The sequence below is a fragment of the Cotesia typhae genome, unplaced genomic scaffold (assembly GCF_013202065.1).
Source record: "Cotesia typhae breed Kobodo isofemale line unplaced genomic scaffold, CoteBio_Ctyphae contig_27, whole genome shotgun sequence".
Taxonomy (NCBI): Eukaryota; Metazoa; Arthropoda; class Insecta; order Hymenoptera; family Braconidae; genus Cotesia; species Cotesia typhae.
This window is the reverse complement of record NW_027423733.1, coordinates 988,891-1,010,219: the sequence shown is the minus strand read 5'-3', so window position 1 is coordinate 1,010,219 and position 21,329 is coordinate 988,891. Positions and strand designations below refer to the sequence as shown.

The 21,329-nt window shown below is 33.9% G+C and overlaps 1 protein-coding gene across 3 annotated transcripts in view; it reads right to left on the bottom strand.

The window, feature by feature from the left end:
• Positions 1–7,639: 7,639 nt before the first annotated feature.
• Positions 7,640–21,329, bottom strand: part of LOC141525843 (uncharacterized) — a 293,402-nt gene continuing 279,712 nt past the window's right edge. For 2 of the 3 annotated variants that reach the window (XM_074240509.1, XM_074240510.1), the window contains exon 4: positions 7,640–8,224. In XM_074240509.1, the coding sequence (XP_074096610.1) occupies positions 7,703–8,224 (522 nt within the window). In that variant the 3' untranslated portion in view covers positions 7,640–7,702. The remainder of the gene's footprint in view (positions 8,225–21,329) is intronic. The other variant, XM_074240511.1, reaches the window with a different exon arrangement.

The following is a 21,329-nucleotide window of genomic DNA, read 5'->3' as shown; positions in this document are numbered from 1 at the left end:
GCGGCCTGTTACAAACTATAGGCCAATTTCATTAATATCCAATGTTGCTAAAATATTGGAAATAATAGTATATGAAAGGTTAATTAACTTTGTAAACAAACATAAAATTATATCTGATAGGTAGTATGGTTTTGTCAAAAGCAGAAGTACCAACGATGATATCAGCTTTGTTTCTTAATACGTATACAAAAATCTTGATACAAATTGCCCAACTGTGATAGCATTTCTTGATTTGGCAAAAGCCTTTGATACAGTTAACCATTCAATTTTGCTTGAGAAGTTAGAAGCACATGGAATAAGGGGTTGTGTTTTGGAGCTTATGAGAAGTTATCTTAGCGAGAGATATCAAAGTGTAAAAATAAATGATAAATTAAGTGAAAGGATGCTTGTTAAAGTAGGAGTGCCCCAGGGTACTATCCTGGGACCACTGTTATTTATTCTATATATCAATGACATTTTCAAAGTTATCCCGAACGGATCCCTTGTTTCATATGCAGATGACACTGCGGTACTGTGCTCTGGCAAAAATTGGAATGACGTTAGATCTAAACTTAATTATTGGTTAAGTAATTTAAATCTATGGTTATGTAGTAATCAGTTATCGCTCAACATTGATAAGTCCTCTTTCATAATCTTTGGTTGTTACTTTGACAGTATACCAAATGAATTTGAACTGAATATAAATAATAAAATGTTGCTACGAGTGCAATACTATAAATACCTAGGTTTAATTATTGATAGTCGTATGAAATGGGACTATCAGATAAAAGAACTATTAAAAAAATTAAAATACTTTATTTTTCTATTCCATAGGATAAGTAGTTTCATGAATAAAAAAACGTTAAAAATAATATATTATGCCCTTATAGAAAGCATTATTAACTATGGAATAACGGCGGGGGGAAGTGCATATAATAATATTCTAAAATCTATTTTGATAAATCAGAAAAAAATAATTAATAAATTAAGAGATAATGTGTCTAATGTACTCGATATAAATAAAACCTATATTGTCAGTTCATTATTAATGTTTTATGATGAATGCAAAGTTAAGTATGAAAATGTATGTGTTAATACTAGAAATAAATCTATTCCCTAACCAAAGATAAATAAAAAAATCGCTAGCAAGAGTGCTAGATACACTGCCATTAAATACTTTAATAAATTGCCAAATAATTCAAAGAGTTTGAAAGGTGATAAGAAATTAAACAAAAACAATATACTGAAATGGATTATAAATATATGAAGGCTAGTAATTGTATTCTGGCACTAAACTTTAAAACTTTAACTAATAATGTTAAATATTTTAGTAACATATAATTGTTATCTCGTCAGTTTATAAAAATTCGCTATCTTGAATTAATAAATATTATACCAGTCCTGTGCACAGATGCTTTTGCATCTCTATAGGACAGATTGTAATATACTTATGTACATGTAAATATATTGATCTGTATTTTTCTACTGGTTGAATAAATAAATTAAAAAAAAAATAATGAATCAATAATGAAATTAATAAATCGCCTTACGAACTTAGTGGTATATGTATTTATTTTAATTTTTATATTTAAATTTACCTGGTCTTTTTTCTTTATTTATCGTATATTTCAGATGTGTATCAAAAATGGGGACATTGTCTCATAATAGGGACTTTCACCTTATTTCTGATATGAAGTCACTTAAATATAATGGGATGATAGTACTTTTTTCAGACTTTTTACCCCTGAATTCTGACTCTTTACCATGTACGTTAATGCTAAGATCATTCATTTTTTCAAATTTTGGTACATCGTTAAGTTTAATTGGAAATGGAATACCTTCATAGTTCAATCTTTCGCTGGTGACGATATCTTGTAGGGCTTTCCGGAACTAATACTGGCGGATGCACGGCGGCGTTGACGCACCACAGGAAGCAGAACTCGTCATTCTTTTGGATGTTCGTAACCGCATTCTTCCTGATAATATCCCTCGGTAATCTGACGAAAGTGGAGTATCCAACTTTAGTTGGTGTAAATCGTGACATGGTCACCATCAAGCTGTTCGGTCCAAGCAGACTCCATCCGGAATCCTCATGTTCAAAATCTGCAATTCTTTGTAGTAATTTGTCGTAGACATGTTGATTAAACAAATCCTGAAGAGATGTGGCAGGGAGAATCTCACGGCTTTTGGTGACGAAAGACTTACGCTCTTTTACATCCTCTTGTGGTTTCCGAAAGGTGTAAAAGAGTTCAACATTTACTTTCAACCCTGCCAGATCTCTCAAGTCACTCTGTACCTTGTTGATGATGATGTCTGGTGAGGCCTGGAGAAATTATGCTGGATCTTTGTGACGCTGGTTGATAACACATCTAGTCTGGATGTTACCAGCAAAATCATTCTCCAAGTCCTGCCATTTGGCTCCTTGGTTAAGATCTCCGCCAACAACTTGGTTACCGAGTCTGGAGAACTGATCGGCAAACCAGTTAAGTTAGTTGATGTGTGCTTGAACACTTCGTCTCATTTGAATTGTTGTTCCAGAATCCAATAAGATTTTGTTAAAGTATTCAATTTAGGAAGATAAACACTTCACTACTGTCTATTTACACAATATAATAGGTTATGTACATTTTTATAGGTTATATACTGTTTTTAGGTTATATATACAATAGTTTATACACATCCTGAATTTACACGAGACTATAGTATATACACGAACGATAGTTTTTTGATACACTGGACTACAGTTTATGCACACCCCGGGGGAAATGGTTCAGATATAATTATATCTGGTCAGATATGGGATTAGAGACATAATCAGATCTAGTAATATCTGATCTGATCTAAACAGATATAACAATATCTGGATTTAAAAATACATCAGACATAAAAAGATTTTATTATATCTGGCCAGATATAACTATATTTGTTCACTATTAATAAATACTTATAAACTATTTTACTAAATATACTTTCCTCCGAAATAAATATTTATTGAATGTTGAAAAATATTTATTAGAATTTATTAAATTAAATAATCGTCTTCGAATAAATCAATTTGTTAATAGTTCACAAATCTTTCTATCAACGTATATTAATAATTAATAATTTTCAAATTTGATAAAAAACTTTGTTCATTACGCATCGATCATGGACACGACTCACATTACTTGTAGTTATTCCAAATTCTATCTACTTATTTTTTAAGTAAGCCTCGTAGGTAAACAGGTAATGAATTAGTCTTTCGAGCATTGGGTCCCAAGTTCCGTTCCTGCACGCGTCGATTTTTTTTTCTTTTTTTTTTTTTATGTAAATAATCCTATATAATTATATAGGGCCATTTTGCGTATGTAATAATGTATGAGTATATATAAGACAGCAGATCTGGCCAGATCTGTTTATATATAGCTAGATCTAATCCGTTTTTCCCGGGACTGAACTATAGTTTATGAACACAATAGTTGTAGCACACTGGACTATACTCGCGTACTTCATAACACTGAACTTCACTATATTTTATAACACTGAATACTGTTTAATCACGAGAGATGTTTCACTGGAGACATGTACTTCGTTTTTGTGAAGTACGCTCTCGGCAAGCTGCCTATATAGGCAGAAAATACTGCGCAGTTACCCATACTCCTCTACCTCAAAACTGGTTTGATGACGTCATCTACTACGCAGTAAGAAATAGAACAAAGAAAACTGCGCAGTTACGCGACCTTGAACAGGTTCAAACCTGTCTGATGACGTTATCTCTTACACAGTTAGAAAATTCTAGAACAGAATGAGTCATCTACTACGCAGTTAAAAATAGAACAAAGAGAACTAAGCAGTTACCGTGACCTTGAATAGGTTCAGACCTGTCTGATGACGTCATCTACTGCGTAGTCAGAAGTAATGCAAGCTACCACCAGATGGCGCTGCGTAAAATCCTTTTCGCAAGTATTTGTCATAACTTCATTTTAAATATATAAAACATGGATATATCATACTACAAATGCGTAATCCTGAACTATTGATCTGTTATGGCTGAGCCGAAGGCGGGTTAATAGTTCAGGATGCTTTTTTCTAACCTAAAAATGTTGAACTCAAATTCAAAATGACGAAAACCAGATTGGAGATGGTGGGAAAATGACGAAAATCAGATTCGAAATGGCCGATTTACTACTCAAAGAGGCGGCCACCAGATGGCAGATAGTGGTCACCAGATGGCAGATAGCAGCCACCAGATGGCGGATTTCAGATTCAGATAGCAGATTCACGATTCAAAATGGCGGATAACAGGCACGAGATGGTGGATATCAGCTACCAGATGACGAATTTAAAATGGCGCATTCACAATTCCGAGAAAACGGCGAATAGTCGATCTTAAAAATGGTGGATAGTAAGATTTAAAAATGGCGACAGAATTCACCACCAGCGCCACCTATGAAAAACCTCCACCAAATCGATAAAAACATCCACCATAGCCACAAAATGTCGACAAAATAGGATATTCACCGTTGACAACACATACTGTTGGTAAAACAGGTCGTTATATCTACAGACGGTATTTAGTATGGACACGAATCGACACATCTATTTTACCGATTGGGATTGCATCCTCCTGTTTAAATACTCTAATATATATGTTTATATATTTGTGTATCTTTTGCCATATAACATGACCGGGGTAAACTCAATAACTTTTTCAATTTTCAATTTCCTTTTCAATTGTCAACTTTTTTAGGGGGAAATTAATAATAAATTTCTTTTTCTCGGACTACTTTCATATACACATACATACATATATAACTATTTATCAATGGTATTTTTGGAACTTACCTGACTAATTATGGTATATGATAGCAAAATAAGGTAAAAATTTTACCATGAGGACCAATGCAATTGTTAGATTCCTGCCGAAATTTACCTTGAAATAGTCGATTTTTTTGGCCCGGTCTAATCATTATCTGCACTAGGACTTACTACTCTAAACTCAGTACTGCTCAGGCCAAATGTATAACTATCATCTCAATAGTAGCTAAGCATAAATGTGGCTACTCGGGCACATATAACCAGCTTTACGAAAGTCTAGTATCATCTGTGTTACTTTATGCCTCCTTGGCATGGAGCTACGCTACCGCAACTCCCTCGAAGCTGTGCAATGTTTTTTCTACAAAAAATTACTGCTCCTATCACGTAAAACTGCGGATTGGGTAATTAGAATGGAATTCAAACTGACATAAGTTGCATGGAAAGCCATGAATCTACTCTGGCCCTGGCTCATCAAGAACCGACGTGACAACGATTCTTTTCTTCTAAAGAAATATCTTCTCAGAATTTACAATCTTGCTAAAGACATATCTACAGTATCAAAATTGAATTGGACAATCCAGCTAATAGAATTTTTGTCAGAATATGAGCATGCCTACTTATTCAACAACTTAGACACTGATCTTTGGGAAGTGAAAAAAGATCCCATCTTCAACATATACCGTATCTTATTAAGAAACCGAGACTTTGATGTTTGTAAACGCTCATCTTCGGCACAACTAGCAATCCCAAGATCGCTACATGACACTGAGCCAGCTTACCTTCAGTTAAGATATTCTCTCTCGATCAAAAAAATAATTGCCCAACTGAACCTTGCCAAAAAGTATACCTGCTACCTGTCATTATTCAATGCGTCTTTTAAATCAGACCCAACCGGAGTGTGTCCATTATGTAACAAACTAGAACTAGATGACTTCATACTGAAATGTTCGACCTTAACTGTCTACAGAGACTATCTTGGGCCAAATATCTCTAATGATAATAGTGCAATACTGATTTTCAATAATGAAAATGAACGAAATATCTTAGCCGTCTATAATTATGCAAAGAAACGTATACTACTACGGGTGTGGGCTCTCCAGTAATAGAAAAACAACTCGACTCAGGACTCTACTCACTTCTTATCTCTCCTCATTGAGTTAAGCATTCTGTAAAACGAGCAAACAGTTAACGTATATCCAAGGCCACAAAAGTCACCACGCGCTAACATAAAAAATTGGCGTCTGTTTTGAGGTCGCAAATATTTTATTAATGTTAATTATTGAGAATTATTTTATGAAATCTGGCCCAAATTTAGGATTTTATTAACTAAGAAAATTGTTTATTGTTTAATAATTTTTAATTAACTAATTGGGAAATCCCACGAGGAAAGTTATATGTTGAATTTAAGTTCTGGAAAAATTTATCTTGTTAATTTTATTTCGTCATCGTGAAAAATTTCTAAGCAATTATTTAGCAACGTGGCTTATGAAGTCCGAGATTCGTTTATTAAAATTGTTGAAAATTCTACAAGAAATTGATTATTTTAATGTTGAGAATTAAACTCGTAACTAATTTTGAATACATTTATAAGTCGGATTAAATTCGGATTTTAGAGAATTAAATTGTTAATCGAAATTATTCGATAAATTTAATTATTAGCTGATGACTGAATTGTTGAGTTAATTTAGTAAATTTTAAAATAAGACTTTGTAATTCCTTATTGTTATTGAAAAGTAAAATAAAGTAATCAGAGTGTGTGTAAAGAAGTGTGGGATATGTGTGTCAAGATTAGTGTGGGTAATGTGTGTACCATCTACTGCTTGTTGATGTTTTGCCGAGCAGGGGAATTGTGGAGTGCATAACGAACTCTATTTGTTAATGTTTTGCCGAATAGAGTGATCCAAAACCTAGAGCGTGAGAGTCCGGTGGACAGCGCGACATAGTTAATTATCACAAACTCTACTTGTTGATGTTTTGCCGAGTAGATGGATCTAAATCTTAGAGCGTGAGAATCCGGTGGACAGCGTGATTTAGTTAGAAACCGCAGTATAGACGCTCCATAAGAGGGTACTGTCAGGATTAAGAAAATTTTGTGAGTGAGTGTGAGCGTGTACACTTAGTTATCTTATTTTGTTATAAATAAATACCGGTTATTTTGTTGAATAAAAATTCATTTAATTCAGATCACCTTTCTCACTCTCTCTTTCTGTAAGATAAGCTCTCTGCTCTGGACCGATTCCAGGAACTGTGATTAAAAATCCTGGTGGCGCCCTTTTGTTAATAATTTTAGTTTTCAATTTTGTTTAGTTAATTATTTCATTAAGGAGCCAATCTGAGCGGGCAACCCCCGTTACAAACATAAATTTAATCTCTTACTGTCATAGTGTATATCTTTGTTTATCTTTTAGTTGAATACTATTTTAGTTTAGTTGTTAAGCCCAAGACCCCTCTTACTAAAAGATGTATATTTTTTTCTCTGAACACGATAAAGAAAGATAAAAAAATAAAAAATACTTCAATTTTTTCGGAATCATGGGTTCAATTTTGAGTCATGACCAAATTTTAACTCAAAAAATAATTGGTGATTACATCTATGTTCTTTTCTGTTTATAATTTTCATCAACTAATTTACAAATCAAGATAAAACTGAGAAATCAAAATAATTTATGCTCTTTATTTCATTACAGATCGGCAGTAATTTATATCATCATTAGCTTTCAATCATTACGTTCTGTAGAAAAATTACTTTTTAAGCATTTGATTCATAATTTATTGAGAATGATAGTAATGATAATCAGTAAAATAGTACACTTTTCAGTATTCAATGGATGACTTTTGGTATGGAAATATTGATTTGAAGCAATTACATAATCAATCTTTATTTATTTTTTTTTTGAGTATTTAATGACGACTTATGTTACTCTGTTCACTTTAACAATTGGGATGGTACAAGTAGAAGTTCATGTCCTTTGCCAGGTTCAAAGCTAGTTGATAACGAAGGTGCGTCAGATGTTCTAGTTGCTATTGTTTTCTTTATTAATTGGTCAGTTGATCGAGGTAAGAGTGATGTTGTAGGTTGCTCTTGTTTAGACGACGGAAGCGGCTGATTTGTCTTTAATGAATCTTTACCAACAATTACGACGGGGCAAGGTTTCCATTCACAATTATCGCATCGGTGACATAAACATGAACATAAAAAGATACGTATAAGACAACAAAAAAGTCCTGCACACAACAAACTGGGTCCAATTAGTTTTAATTCTGGACTCAGAAATCCCTTTTCTCCAGTACCAATAAAGCAAATAACAAGGCCAAGGGCTGTGGTACCAAGTCCAACATATAGAACTGTATTCAATGCAGCATTTATTTCGGGGTGTCGATATCCACTGAAGTCATCATTATCGTTGCTTTCACCATTGCTTTCATAACAATAGTTTGCATCTCTTATCTGAAAACAGAAAATAATTAAATTCTTTAACATTTTATAGACATTTGTAAGTTTAAAGAAAGAATTCTAAATAAATAATAGAGTAGTATCCAAGCAACATATGCTTGAAATGAATTCTTGTGTCAAAGCTCTGTGCAGAACCCATAGTTACTAGTATCTTATTTTACGGATATAAAATCTTGCGCAAGATCGTTTTCGAAAAAATTAATTCAAGAATTGTCTACGCTGTTAAAAATTTCTATTATAATTTTACAAAGAATTTATTGGAAACTAATAGGCAAAATATTTATTTGAAATTACAATCGGGTATAGGAGTATTTCAAAACATATGTAGCTCCGTGAGGTTACTAATTTTACAAAACGATTTTGTAATTTTATAAATATTTTTAGATTAGCCCCGACTAGAAATTACTTCGGGAATACCCAGAGTATATATCTGGACCCTATTGGGTTCCAAGGAGGCATTCCCAATAGGGAAATTTCTATGAGGGCCCAATCAGTTCCCAATTGGGAAATCCTCAGAAATAATTCATTAATTTGTAATTAGTTTTTCCCATTCAGGCTCTGAAGAAATAATCTTTAAATTTAGGTAGTCGTTTATTTATATAAAAAATTAATCGCCGAAAGATGTGTGAGCTTATATTATTAGAATAAATTTGTCATAAATTAATTAGAAATAAAAATAAAAATTATTTGTTGAGAATAGAAAAGAATTAGAAAAAAATTCATCTAACATTGAAAAAAAATTTTTTTTTTTGACACAAGAATTTTCACTTATTCCAACAAAATTAATTCCCTTGCTTCAAGAAATACATATCTAGATCCAAAAAAATTTATTTTAGTCAAGAAAATCTTGTTTTAAGAAAATTCTGCCTCTTGTTACAAAAAATTTAGTTCTTGATAGAAGTAAATTTTCATTAATATTTTTATTGATTAACATGTCAAATGGGAAGATTTTTTTCTCAGCTGAATTAGGTGGCGCTGTTTCCCTAAGGTATCTAAAAATCTTGATCAACGATAAAAATTTTTTGTATCAAGTATTTATGATGATTTGAATTAATAAAAAATTACTTCCACCAAGAATAGAATTTCGAGAAAAAATTTTACTTCGAGCAACAAGCTTTGGTCTTCTTTCCGGTACCCAAAAATTTTCTTGAGCCAAGAATTTTGTTCTCCAGTCAAGAAATTTTTATTTCTGTGCTGATTAAATCCAAATACTAAGTTTTTAGACTGAAATACATTTTAATGTTGCTGAAACAAAATTCATACTCCAAATTTTTTTTCTCAGTATGAAAAGAAATTTTAATTGAAAAAAAATTTTCATTATCGGTATTTTTCATAATTAAATTTTTATCCATATAAAAAATTTTTTTAAATAATATGCATTTCAACAAAATTTTAATCTTGAAAATAAAAGTTCTTTATGTTAGCATAAAGAGGATCCCAAATCAAATCGGACAGTTTTAAGGAATTTTATTTTTAATTCTTTCAATTTTTTTGGATTTTTCAGTTGTTTTTTTTTATTTTAAAATTTTCTATTTAATTTATACAAAAATTGTATTTTCACGCCAGAAAAGTGAATAAATAAAAAAAACAATTTGTAAAAGCTGGAGCATAGCATGAATAAAGTGTCAGTTAACCGATTGAATTGATCAGCATTCCTGCTTGGACCAGCGGTAACGTGAACGACTAAGGACCCTAAGGACGTAAGTTCGAGCCCAACTCTCGACAAGAATTTTTCCGACCAATGATTTCGTTTCAATTCAAATTAAATAATTACTAATGAGTAATGTGACATGAGTATCTAATTCTATATTATTTTTAATCTTTTCGAAGATCATAATATTTTTTCTTTAAAAATTTGGATTGGGATCTGATGGTGTTTTCCCCATTGGGACCTGAGAGGAATTTCCCAATGAGGGCCACATAGGACTTTGTGTGACATCCCTATTTGGGGTCCCTATTAGGCAGCCCAATGAGGACCCAATAGGTCTTACATTAACATTTCTAGTCGGGAGCTAAGTTTATAAAATTACAATACTTTTCTGGAATTAAAATCATAAAAAAGTAAAATTTGACTTAACATTAGTAGTCGTTCATTTTTATAAAAGCGCTGACTAGATTTTGTATCTCACGTAGACCTAATTTTTACAACTCAGATGATTTAATGTGAATATGATATTTACCCTAACTAAGAACTGAACGCGAGCCAAGTGCTTGTCAGACCAATACCTACCGCCCTACGACGTACGACCGATAGATGGTTCAACATTTCATTATTCTTATAAGCTAATCCTATGTGATGATTGAGCATTACGGCTTATTATTTATTATTCACATTATTTGTGTTATTCGATGCTGTTTATTGACGGAAAATAACTACATCATTTATAATTCATAGAATTTTATAAAAATTTAAGTCTAACACTACTCGTTCAAATATATCGATTTTCAAATCATACTTTGAACGTAATATTAAAATTTATGAAAGATAAATGATGCCTTGAATTTCTTATTGCAAGTAAACAACCAGAGACTAAAAATTAGTAAAAATATATATATGAAGGGCATAGTTGTTTTTTGATACATCAGTCTCATTTTTGTAAAACTGAGAAATATTGTTTTTAAAGTTGAAAAGCAGTGAAGTAGAATGACAATTCGTGTAATATAATTAAAATTGTCTGGTAATATTACAATGCACTGTGTAATTTTACAATGAAAACTGTAAAAATAAAATAAAGATTCTTAAATTTTTTATGAGATTATTGTTACATAAATTACAGTAATTTTTTTTCGATTTTACATACAATTATGCCGAATCAGATCACAAATAATATTTGCAAAATTAAAAAGCTTTTTCTTAAAAATTGACGAACAGTTCTGTAATATTACAATGCGTGTTAAGTTTATACATGAAGATTGTAAAATTACAATACATCTTAGTAGATTTCGTGACAGATATTGGAAAATTACATGAATTGTACTTTATTCCGCATTGCTATACACTGATTTGTAATTTTACTTATTATTTGTTTTGTAATATAATTGTAATTTTACAAAAATTTTTAACAGTGTATGACTTGCCCATGGTATTGTACGCAAAAAACTTGCAACAGATGCTTGTGCATCGTTCGAGAAGGAGTAAGATGACAGAGATAATCAAATTATCTATTGAACTAACTATCTGCAACCGAGTGTAAAACGACGATAGTAACTATCAAACTGAGGTAGGCTTGCACAAGCCGTCTAAAGAATGTCTATATAGGTATATATCGCAAATTCCTAGCCTGATGTAGAAATTAAAAATTTGCATCGCAAGGGGGGAATATTTCGTAAAAAACGGTAAAATTAATTTTCTTAGTTTTTTTTTTTAGATTTCTCGAAATCTATCGGTCCGAATCAGTTCAATTTCACAGGAAATCTAAATTGGAAAAAAATTTTTGGAACGCCGTTTGGTAGATTCCGATCGGTTCAGTCGTTCAAAAGTTATAAACGGTTCACATACTTACAAATATATACATACATACATGAACTTACACACATACTTTAGAATGAGACTAAGTGACATGCCAATGTGCATATACTGCCTGGATAGAATTGACGACGCCGAACACACGTTCTTCGAGTGTGTTCGGTGAAAGGACTGTAGAACCAGCACCGAAGAAATTATAGGCACCAGACACTCCCCCTCGAGCCTGGTGACCTATATGCTCAAACAAGAAGAAAATTGGTCAGCTGTCGCAACCTACGCACCTCACCTCTTAAAAAAAAAAAAAAAAAAAAAAAAACGCAAAAAGGGACCAGCATTCAATAGCAGACGTCGTGAGGAGCAAGACGAAATGGATTGAAGTAATCCTTACGCGGTTCCGATCAAGTCATCTCCGAACAATCTACGGGGAAGAAGAGAGAAGATTTTTTTAGTGGATAAAAATCTCACACTACCGACCATTATTTTTCAATAATAGCAGTGTCTTGGAATGAAAGATTTTTTTTCGCTTCTCTACAAAAAAAAAAAAAAAAAAAAAAAAAAATAGTTACACACACACATACAGATATAGTGACTACATCGTGGGAGTAGTGAGGGAAGCTTTTTGTAACGTTAAAACGTCGAGATCTATTGAAAACTCGATTTTTGCAAAACAGGGTAAAACCAATTATTTCCCGATTGTCTAAGATTTTCGATCTTCTTAGTAGGAAATTAAAAATTATGACAACATGGTAAATGAATTAAATCAACTATAAAATTTGCTCAATTTTCTGCACTAAAACAATATTGACAGAGCTTAATTTAGCTCTGTCGATGAAACTAATATACTAGTTTGATCTGAGCAGTGTAGCTAGTAAGCTCTGTGTAGGTAAGCTTGTGTTATACCTGGAAAAAAATTATCAGACCTGACTATGCCTGTTCATGTCTGAAGCGTTAAATACGCTCAGGCCTAGTCAGACCCGTTCATGCCTGATTAGATCTGTTCATGACTGTTCATGTCTGAAGCGTTAAATACGCTCAGATCTAATCAGACCTGATCCAAAGCACTGCGATTTTTTTTTTCATTGTACCCCGAAGCTCCAAATTCTTTGTTTTTGCAAAAATCACCATTATGATCAATTTTGTGATTTTTATTCATTTTTCAATGAAAAAAATTTTTTTCTCTCTAAATTTTTTATTTTTGATCAAAAAGATTAACTGTTTAAGAATTAAAAAAAAAAAAAAAAAACAAATTGTCAATTTTTTTAGAACTTTTTTTTAGAAAATTTTTTTTTTTAACGTCTTCCGAATGCTCTACTATTGTCAAAAAAAAATCAAATCAATTCTTTCTGATCGCTACAACTGCCTTAGTTTTGTTATGTCCACCCCAAAATTTTTCTTTTAAATTCAAATCACCCGCGCAGATGGAAGACTTCTCCATGCGCTAAAGCCACAATAAAATATAAGCTACGCGACTGCTGGTTGACTAGCGGGGATTTCTGCAATCTCAGCACCACGAGTATTTAAAAAGGCGATCAACAGCCAACGCCTGGTCTTTGTTAATTAATTCGACTTCCGCGTTTAGTTGACGGGCCCGTGCCTTGTAAAAGTCGCTTATCTTTATTTGCGCGGCACTTAAGACGAGTTCAGACTCGGGTCAACCGGCAGGCCACGTATTAGTTATTAAATATAACTATAGAGAAACGAAATCTCAAAGTTCTAATTTGCTCTGTACTTAGGCGAGAATCCGGCCAATAAGTTTAATTAAAATATCTCTAAAAGCTAAATTTGCGCACTTTACCCTACGGGGAATTGGAGGACGTTAGCTCAATCAAATTATTAAAATTCACTAAATTGAATTACGTAAAAATCAAATTTGTGAAAGTGTAAGTTTTAGCGTTTATAAAAATAAATCTAAATAAAAGTGAAACTAGTTTTAAATCAGGTCATTTCACAAAATAAGAAACCCGTAAAATAAGCAGCCCAATTCCATCCTAATCCATCCGCTGCAAGGACCAATCACAGGGCCCAATCCAGGAAAAGGCGCTAACAGCAGCCCCGGAATCACGGATCCAGTAATAACTAAAAATCCTGCAAAGAGTAAGTACATCTATTCTCTATAAAATCCGTAATCAGTCTCAAACGAAGGCGTGGTAAATTCCTCCGTCGAAAAAGTCCCACATAAATAATTAAACAACGGAATTAAAACCTCCGTTGTGTATTCTTTAAACCGTTAGTCCAAACCTCCACCGTTTACGCTACCACTTAAACGCCCTTGGACATAACAAATTCATCCAGCGAGTACTTAGAATTCAAAGTAAGAGCTATTCTTTGGTCAAAAATTTTTTTTCTATATTTAGAACAATATTTAGTAGTTAAACAGGGAGTACATACCCACTCGGTCAAACAGATTTGTGGGTTCATGTCCACGCTAAGCTGGGATCTACATTATCGACTGTAGGTTCGTGACAAGTATCGTCTGTGGATATGGACGACCTGTTTTACCGATAGTAGGTGTTGCCGGTGGTAGATATGTATGTCATTTTGAGGTTATGTGTGAGGTTTTTATCGAGGTTATAGGTGGCGTTGGTGGGGAATTCTGCCGCCATCTTACTATCCGCCATTTTTTAAATCTTACTATCCGCCATTTTGAATCCGCCATTTGGTGGCTGCTATCCGCCATTTTGAATTTGAGTTCAACATTTTGAGGTTAAAAAGCATCCTCAACTATTAACCTGCCTTCGGCTCAGCCATAACAGATCAATAGTTCAGGATTACGCATTTGTAGTATGGTATATCCATGTTCTATATATTTAAAATGAAGTTATGTCAACTACTTGCGAGAAGGATTTCACGCAACGCCATCTGGTGACAGCGTGCATTACTTCTAACCGCGCAGTAGATGACTCATTCTGTTCTAGAATTTTTGAGTCTGCTATCTGATTTCCGCCATCTGGTGGCTGCTATCTGAGTCTGAAATCCGCCATTTTGTGTCTGCTCTCTGAAATTTACCATCTGGTGGTTGCTATCTGACTCCGCCATTTTGAGTCTGATTTCCGCCATTTCAAATTTTGATTCTGATTTCCTGCATTTTTGTTGAAAAATGCACCTGTGATCTCAGCATCAATAATAGTTGCTTAGATCACAAGTGCATTTCATTGTTTATATTCTGAAAAGATTAATATATTCAAACTGTACGTATGAGGAGTACATGCGAGAAGATACGCCATCTGTCGAGATTTCTGTCTACTTCTAAACAGGTCTGAACCTGTTCAAGGTCACGGTAACTGCGTAGTTCTCTTTGCTTTATTCCTAACTGCGTAGTAGATGACGTCATCATACAGGTCTGACCCTGTTCAAGGTTGCGTAACTGCACAGTTTTCTTTGTTCTATTTCTAACTGCGTAGCAGATGACGTCATCAAACCGTTTTTGAGGTAAAGGAGTGGGGGGTAACTGCGTAGTATCCTCTGGCTATAAAAGCAGCGCGCTCAAGCCGTACTTCACAAAAACGAAGTACATCTCTCGTGATTAAACAATATTCAGTGTTATAAAATATAGTGAAGTTCAATGTTGTGAAGTACGCGAGTATAGTCCAGTGTACAAAAACTGTTGTGTAGTGTACATCATCTATAAACAGTGACATAACCTTTAAAAGTGTACATAACCTATAAACAATGTATATAACCTATAAACTGTGTACATAACCTATAAACTGTGTACATAGCCTACAAAATTGTGTAAATAGACAATAGTGAAGTACGTGTCTTTCAACGATGGCTCAACCTAACCTCATTGAGGCTTTAAAAAACTTGATAGATACTATTGCAACCTCATATGCTGATCTGTTGGGAGCACAGCTTATTGATGATGAACATCGTCAAAGGTGTTCACGAGTGTGTGATGAGACCGCTCAGTACTTCAACACAATATTATTGGATCCTGGAACATCAATCCAAGTGAGGCGAAGTGTTCAAGCACACATCAACCAACTTAACTGGTTTGCCGATGAGTTCACCAGACTCGGTAACCAAGTAGTCGGTGGAGATCTCAACCAAGGAGTCAAATGGCGGGACTTGGAAAACGCTTTCGCTGGTAACATCCAGACTGGATGTGTTGTCAACCAACATCACAAAGATCCAGCATCATTTCTCCAAGCCTCACGGGATATCATCATCATCAAGGTACAGAGTGTCTTGAGAGATCTGGCAGGGTTGAAAGTGAATGTTGAACTCTTTTGCACATTCCGGAAACAAGAAGATGTAGAAGAGCGAAAGTCTTTTATCACCAAAAGTCGTGAGATTCTCCCTGCTACATCTCTCCAGGATTGGTACAGTAAACATGTATACGACAAATTACTTCAAAGAATTGAAGAATTTGAACATGAGGGTTCCGGATGGAGTCTGCTTGGACCGAACAGCTTGATGGTGACCATGTCAAGATTCGCATCAACCCAAGTTGGAAACTCCACCTTCGTCAAATTACCGAGGGATATTATCAGGAAGAGTGCGGTTACCAACATCCAAAACAATGACGAGTTCTTCTTCCTGTGGTGTGTCAACGCTGCCTTGCATCCACCAGTATCGGTTCCAGAAAGCCCTACAAGATATTGCCACTTCAGCGTCAGATTGAACTATGAATGTATTCAATTTCCAATTAAACTTAATGATGTACCAAAATTTGAAAAAATGAATAACCTTAGCATTAACGTATATGGTATAGATTCTGAATTCACGGGTAAAAAGTCTGAAAAAAGTACGATTATTCCATTATATTTAAGTAACTTCGAGTCAGAAACACCAACAATACATTTATTAATGATTAAAAAAAGTGTAAATTATACCAATAATTTAGATAATATTGAGTCTGTCTATCACTTTGCGTGGATACATAATCTATCCGGACTAATTAAAAGTCAAATAACTCTAGGAAGACATAAATTGTACTTTTGTGATCGTTGTTAGAATCATTTCAAATTAGAAAAATGTTATTTAGAACACCGAGCAGATTGTTTCAAATCTAATAAAGTTCGTATGTTTGAGTTTCCTAGTGAAAAAAATAAAATTTTAAAATTTAAAGATTTCAAATCTAAAGATACTGTACCGTTTGTAGTTTATGCGGATCTAGAATGCACACTCGAACCCCCAGAAGATGATGAAAAGACAGTTCATAAACATGTTCCACACAGTATGGCTTACTATGTACATTGCAGCTATGATAACACCCTCTCTAAATTCGAATTGAACCGTTCTCCTGATTGCATAAACTGGTTTGTTGAACAATTAGAGTCATTAGCTCTGGACTTTGAAAAAATTCTAAAGAATCCCATTAAAATGAAACCTTTAACGAAAGAGCAACAAGATAGACACAATCAGGCAACTGAGTGTCACATCTGTGAAAAACCAATCACTTCTACAACAGATAAAGTCTATGATCATTGTCACTTCACGGGTAACTATAGAAACGCAGCTCATAAATCATGTAACGTTAATTATCAGAAATCTACCATTATCCCAGTTGTCTTTGATAATTTATCTGGCTATGACTCACACTTTATAATTAAATCCTTAGCTACAGTATTTGAGGGTGAAATTTCATTATTACCAATCAATAAAGAGCGTTACATTTCTTTCACAAAATCAGTTAAAAATACTTCAGTCTCTCTAAGATTTATTGACTCTTTTAGATTCATGGCCTCCAGTTTAGAGAAATTAGCTTCATACCTTGATGATAAAGACAAACAGATTACGCGACTACACTACCCTGACCGTAACAAATTTAAATTAGCAATACGTAAGGGTGTATTCCCGTATGAGTACATTGACAGCATTGACAGACTAGATGAGAGACAATTACCTGACCAAGAATCATTTTATTCAAAATTAACAAACTCAACTATTTCTGATGATGATTATGCGTTTGCTCAAGTAGTTTGGAATGAATTCGGTATCAATACGTTAGGTGAGTACTCAGACTTGTACTTGAAGACTGATGTACTTCTCCTGGCTGATGTTTTTGAGAATTTTAGACGCAGTTGCTTTAAGACATATAATTTAGATGCCCTACATTTTTATACAGCACCAGGTCTTTCAAACTCTGCAATGTTAAAGCATACTGAAGTAGAACTTGAACTGTTAACTGATACTGAGATGCTTCTTTTCATTGAAAAGGGTGTTCGTGGTAGGGTATCGATGTGTGCTAATAGACATGCTGAAGCTAACAACCGGTATATGGGCAAAGATTATGATTCAAACAACCCCGAAACATACTTGATGTACTACGATATAAATAATTTGTATGGAGCAGCAATGAGTATGTCTTTACCCAAGGGTAAATTTGAATGGGTTGAAAATGTAGACAATGTAGATCAGTTTTTCAATGATGATGAGAGTGTAGGCTACATCCTTGAAGTGGACCTACACTATCCTGAGAAATTACATGATCTACACAAAGATCTACCTTTATGCCCAGAACATTTTGTACCACCTGGCAGCAAACAACAAAAATTAACAACAACTCTGTATGATAAGTCTAATTATGTAATACATTATAAGAATTTAAAACAATGTTTAGATTTAGGCTTAGAACTTAAAAAAATACATCGAGTCTTGAAATTTGAGCAGTCAGACTGGCTCAAGTCATACATTGATAAAAATACTGATTGCCGAAAATTAGCGAAAAATGAGTTTGAAAAAAATTTTTATAAATTAATGAATAACGCAGTTTTCGGAAAGACGATGGAAAATGTAAGAAAATATAAAGATGTATATTTGAGAACGAAGTGGCAAGGTCGATATAATGTATCCGATTTAGTATGTAGACCTAACTTCCACAGCCTTACAATTTTCGATGAAGACATGGTTATAGTAGAACTTAAAAAAGCTAAAGTCTGCTTCAACAAACCAATATATGTAGGCTTTAGTATATTAGATTTATCCAAGACTTTTATTTATGACTTCCACTATAATTATGTGCTTGAAAATTATGCAAAAACCTCTAAATTATTGTACACCGATACAGACAGTTTAATTTACCAATTCAATGTACCCAACATCTATAAAGACATCAAACGTGATATCTCAAGGTTTGATACTTCCGATTACCCACCTAACAACGTCTTCAACATGCCCCTTGTTAACAAAAAGGTTCTGGGACTCATGAAGGATGAGAACAATGGAAAAATCATGCCCGAGTTCGTGGGTCTCAGAGCCAAATTGTATGCCTTCGAAATCTATGATCCTGAGAAGGAAAAGGATAGGATTAAGAAACGGGCAAAGGGTATCGGAGGATCAGCCTTGAAGACTATCATGTTTGATGACTTCAAAAGATGCCTTTTTGAAAATGTGCTGTTAAAGAAAGAGCTGTATATGATAAAAAGCAAAAAACATCAAGTGCACACAGTAAAACAGGAGAAACTTGCTCTCAGTTGGGCTGATGACAAACGTCAACTCATTGAGGCAAGCACTGATACTGTGCCTTGGGGTTATAAAGGCTCCTTAGATTTTAAGAAAAGAAAACTTGTAGATGATGAAAATAATAATAAGAGACAAAAAGTTTTGTAATAGTAAAAATAATGTAAATATATTTTTAAGGATTTATGTATTAAGATTTTGTAAATAAAAACAATGTAAATATAATTTGTGTTTTATATATCTGATTTATTGATCCAACTATTATGTTTAGTATCAAAGCCTAACCATTTAACATAGTATTTATTTCCACGTTTTCTAATTACTTTTTCAACAAGATATACATCTGGATATTTGACTTTGCTGAGTTCTTCGTTGTAAAATCCGCCTTCAATTGGTTGATCCTGATAGTCCACGAGCTTGTACGTCGTTGGATTCGTGTTCTGCACCGACTTGATTGTGAAGATTTCTGTTGTCCAGTTTGGTGTGTATCCCTTGTCAAACACATGCTTGTACTTGCTGATTCGGACTTTGTCTCCAACTTTAAACTTCTTCTGTTGTGATTTGACTTACAGTGGTTGATATATGTTTTCCAATAGTTGTTTCTCCTGAGCAGCGGTAACATCAACAGGTTTCATTTTGATAGTCCGATGTTTAGTGTTGTTGTAAGTATTCACCAAGTCATCAAGTATATCGGTCCACTTGTAGCTGCCACGAGCTGTAAATTCTCGCCACATTTTATTCTTGAGTGTTCTATTGAAACGTTCACATATGGATGCTTTGAGATTGCTGAATGTTGAGTAAAGATTTATCTTGTGCTGCTTCATCAGATCTTTGAATTCTTTGTTGTAAAACTCTTTACCCTGATCAACATGGAGATTCTTAGGAACACGACCTTGCTGGAGTACAGACTTCATAGCACTAGTGACATCTCCACCACTTTTTGATTTAATTGGAACTGCCCAGGCATATTTAGAAAATATGTCTATGATTGTAAGCAGATACTTGTATCCTTTATTGACTGTCGCATATGGAATCATCTCAACCAAGTCAGCTTGCCAAGTCTCATCGAGACCTCGGATGTCAACATGACGACGTTTATAGTTCCTGCGAGCTGGTTTGTGAAGCTCTTCAGCTATCACTGTCTTTTTGTCGTTCATTGAGTTTCTCAGTGAGATATTTGATATTATTTTGGTGAGAGGAAAGTACTGCTTTAACTTCCTCAATAGTCGTCTGCAAATTTCCCACAGCAGCTTTCAGTATTACTATTTCAGAGTGTAAATGAGAAATAATCTCTTTCTGTTCACTGTCTATACTTTTATTCAGTTCAGACATCTGTCTCAGTACAAACTGCACTGTCGCCGCATCATGTTCATTTGAAGGATTACCGAGATTGCACAGCCTTTTATTCTCAATGTTATAGTTTCCATCAGAAGTTACATTGAAACCTCTACCAGCTGGCCCTCGTTGACCTAAGTTATTGTCCAGTGGACGTCCAAATATATCGATGCTCATGGTTATGAACACTTTGACTGTCAGCGTGTGAATGATTTAATTTTTCAGAAGCTTTTAATATATAACTCCAGCCTCCCTAAGCTCTTCAATAATTGATATGATTTCATTCGTGTGACTTGGATTTCCAGCAGCTTGAGATGCCATAAGTAGTCGCAAACGATCAACTAGTTCATTTGGATCATCCCAGTAAACATAGTCCATTGGTAATCTCTGTTTTCTTGCAATCATATATTTTGGTAACCCTTTACCGAACTTGGTGATAAAATCAGCAATGTATTTATTGAACTTGATTGTTGTATCTTCATAAATAGTACGATTTGGGTCATAATTTTTCCTATGAGCGTTGGTATGTTGAATTATGTCCAAGTACTTTTTCTTATCATCTGGGGTGATGAGTGCATCCTCTGGTGATTTTCTAAATAATAATTCCAACACCCCAGGAGTTATTGGATAATTTTTTTCTTTGACAGTTATTGTATCATTTGCAAATGAAATAGGTGAATCACCCATATGCATTTCACCACGCGTTTTCTGCGTACACCATATCTCATATCATTATCTTTATGTTTTTTACTTAAACGTTGTAGATAATTAGTGAGAAGAGGATTTCTACGAGCTGGAGTACTTGTTGATGGTGGTGGCTGAGTAATAGCAAGTGCTGTATTCTCAAATGAACTTTCATCATCTGTCATTAAACTGTTGTATACTTCTGGATCA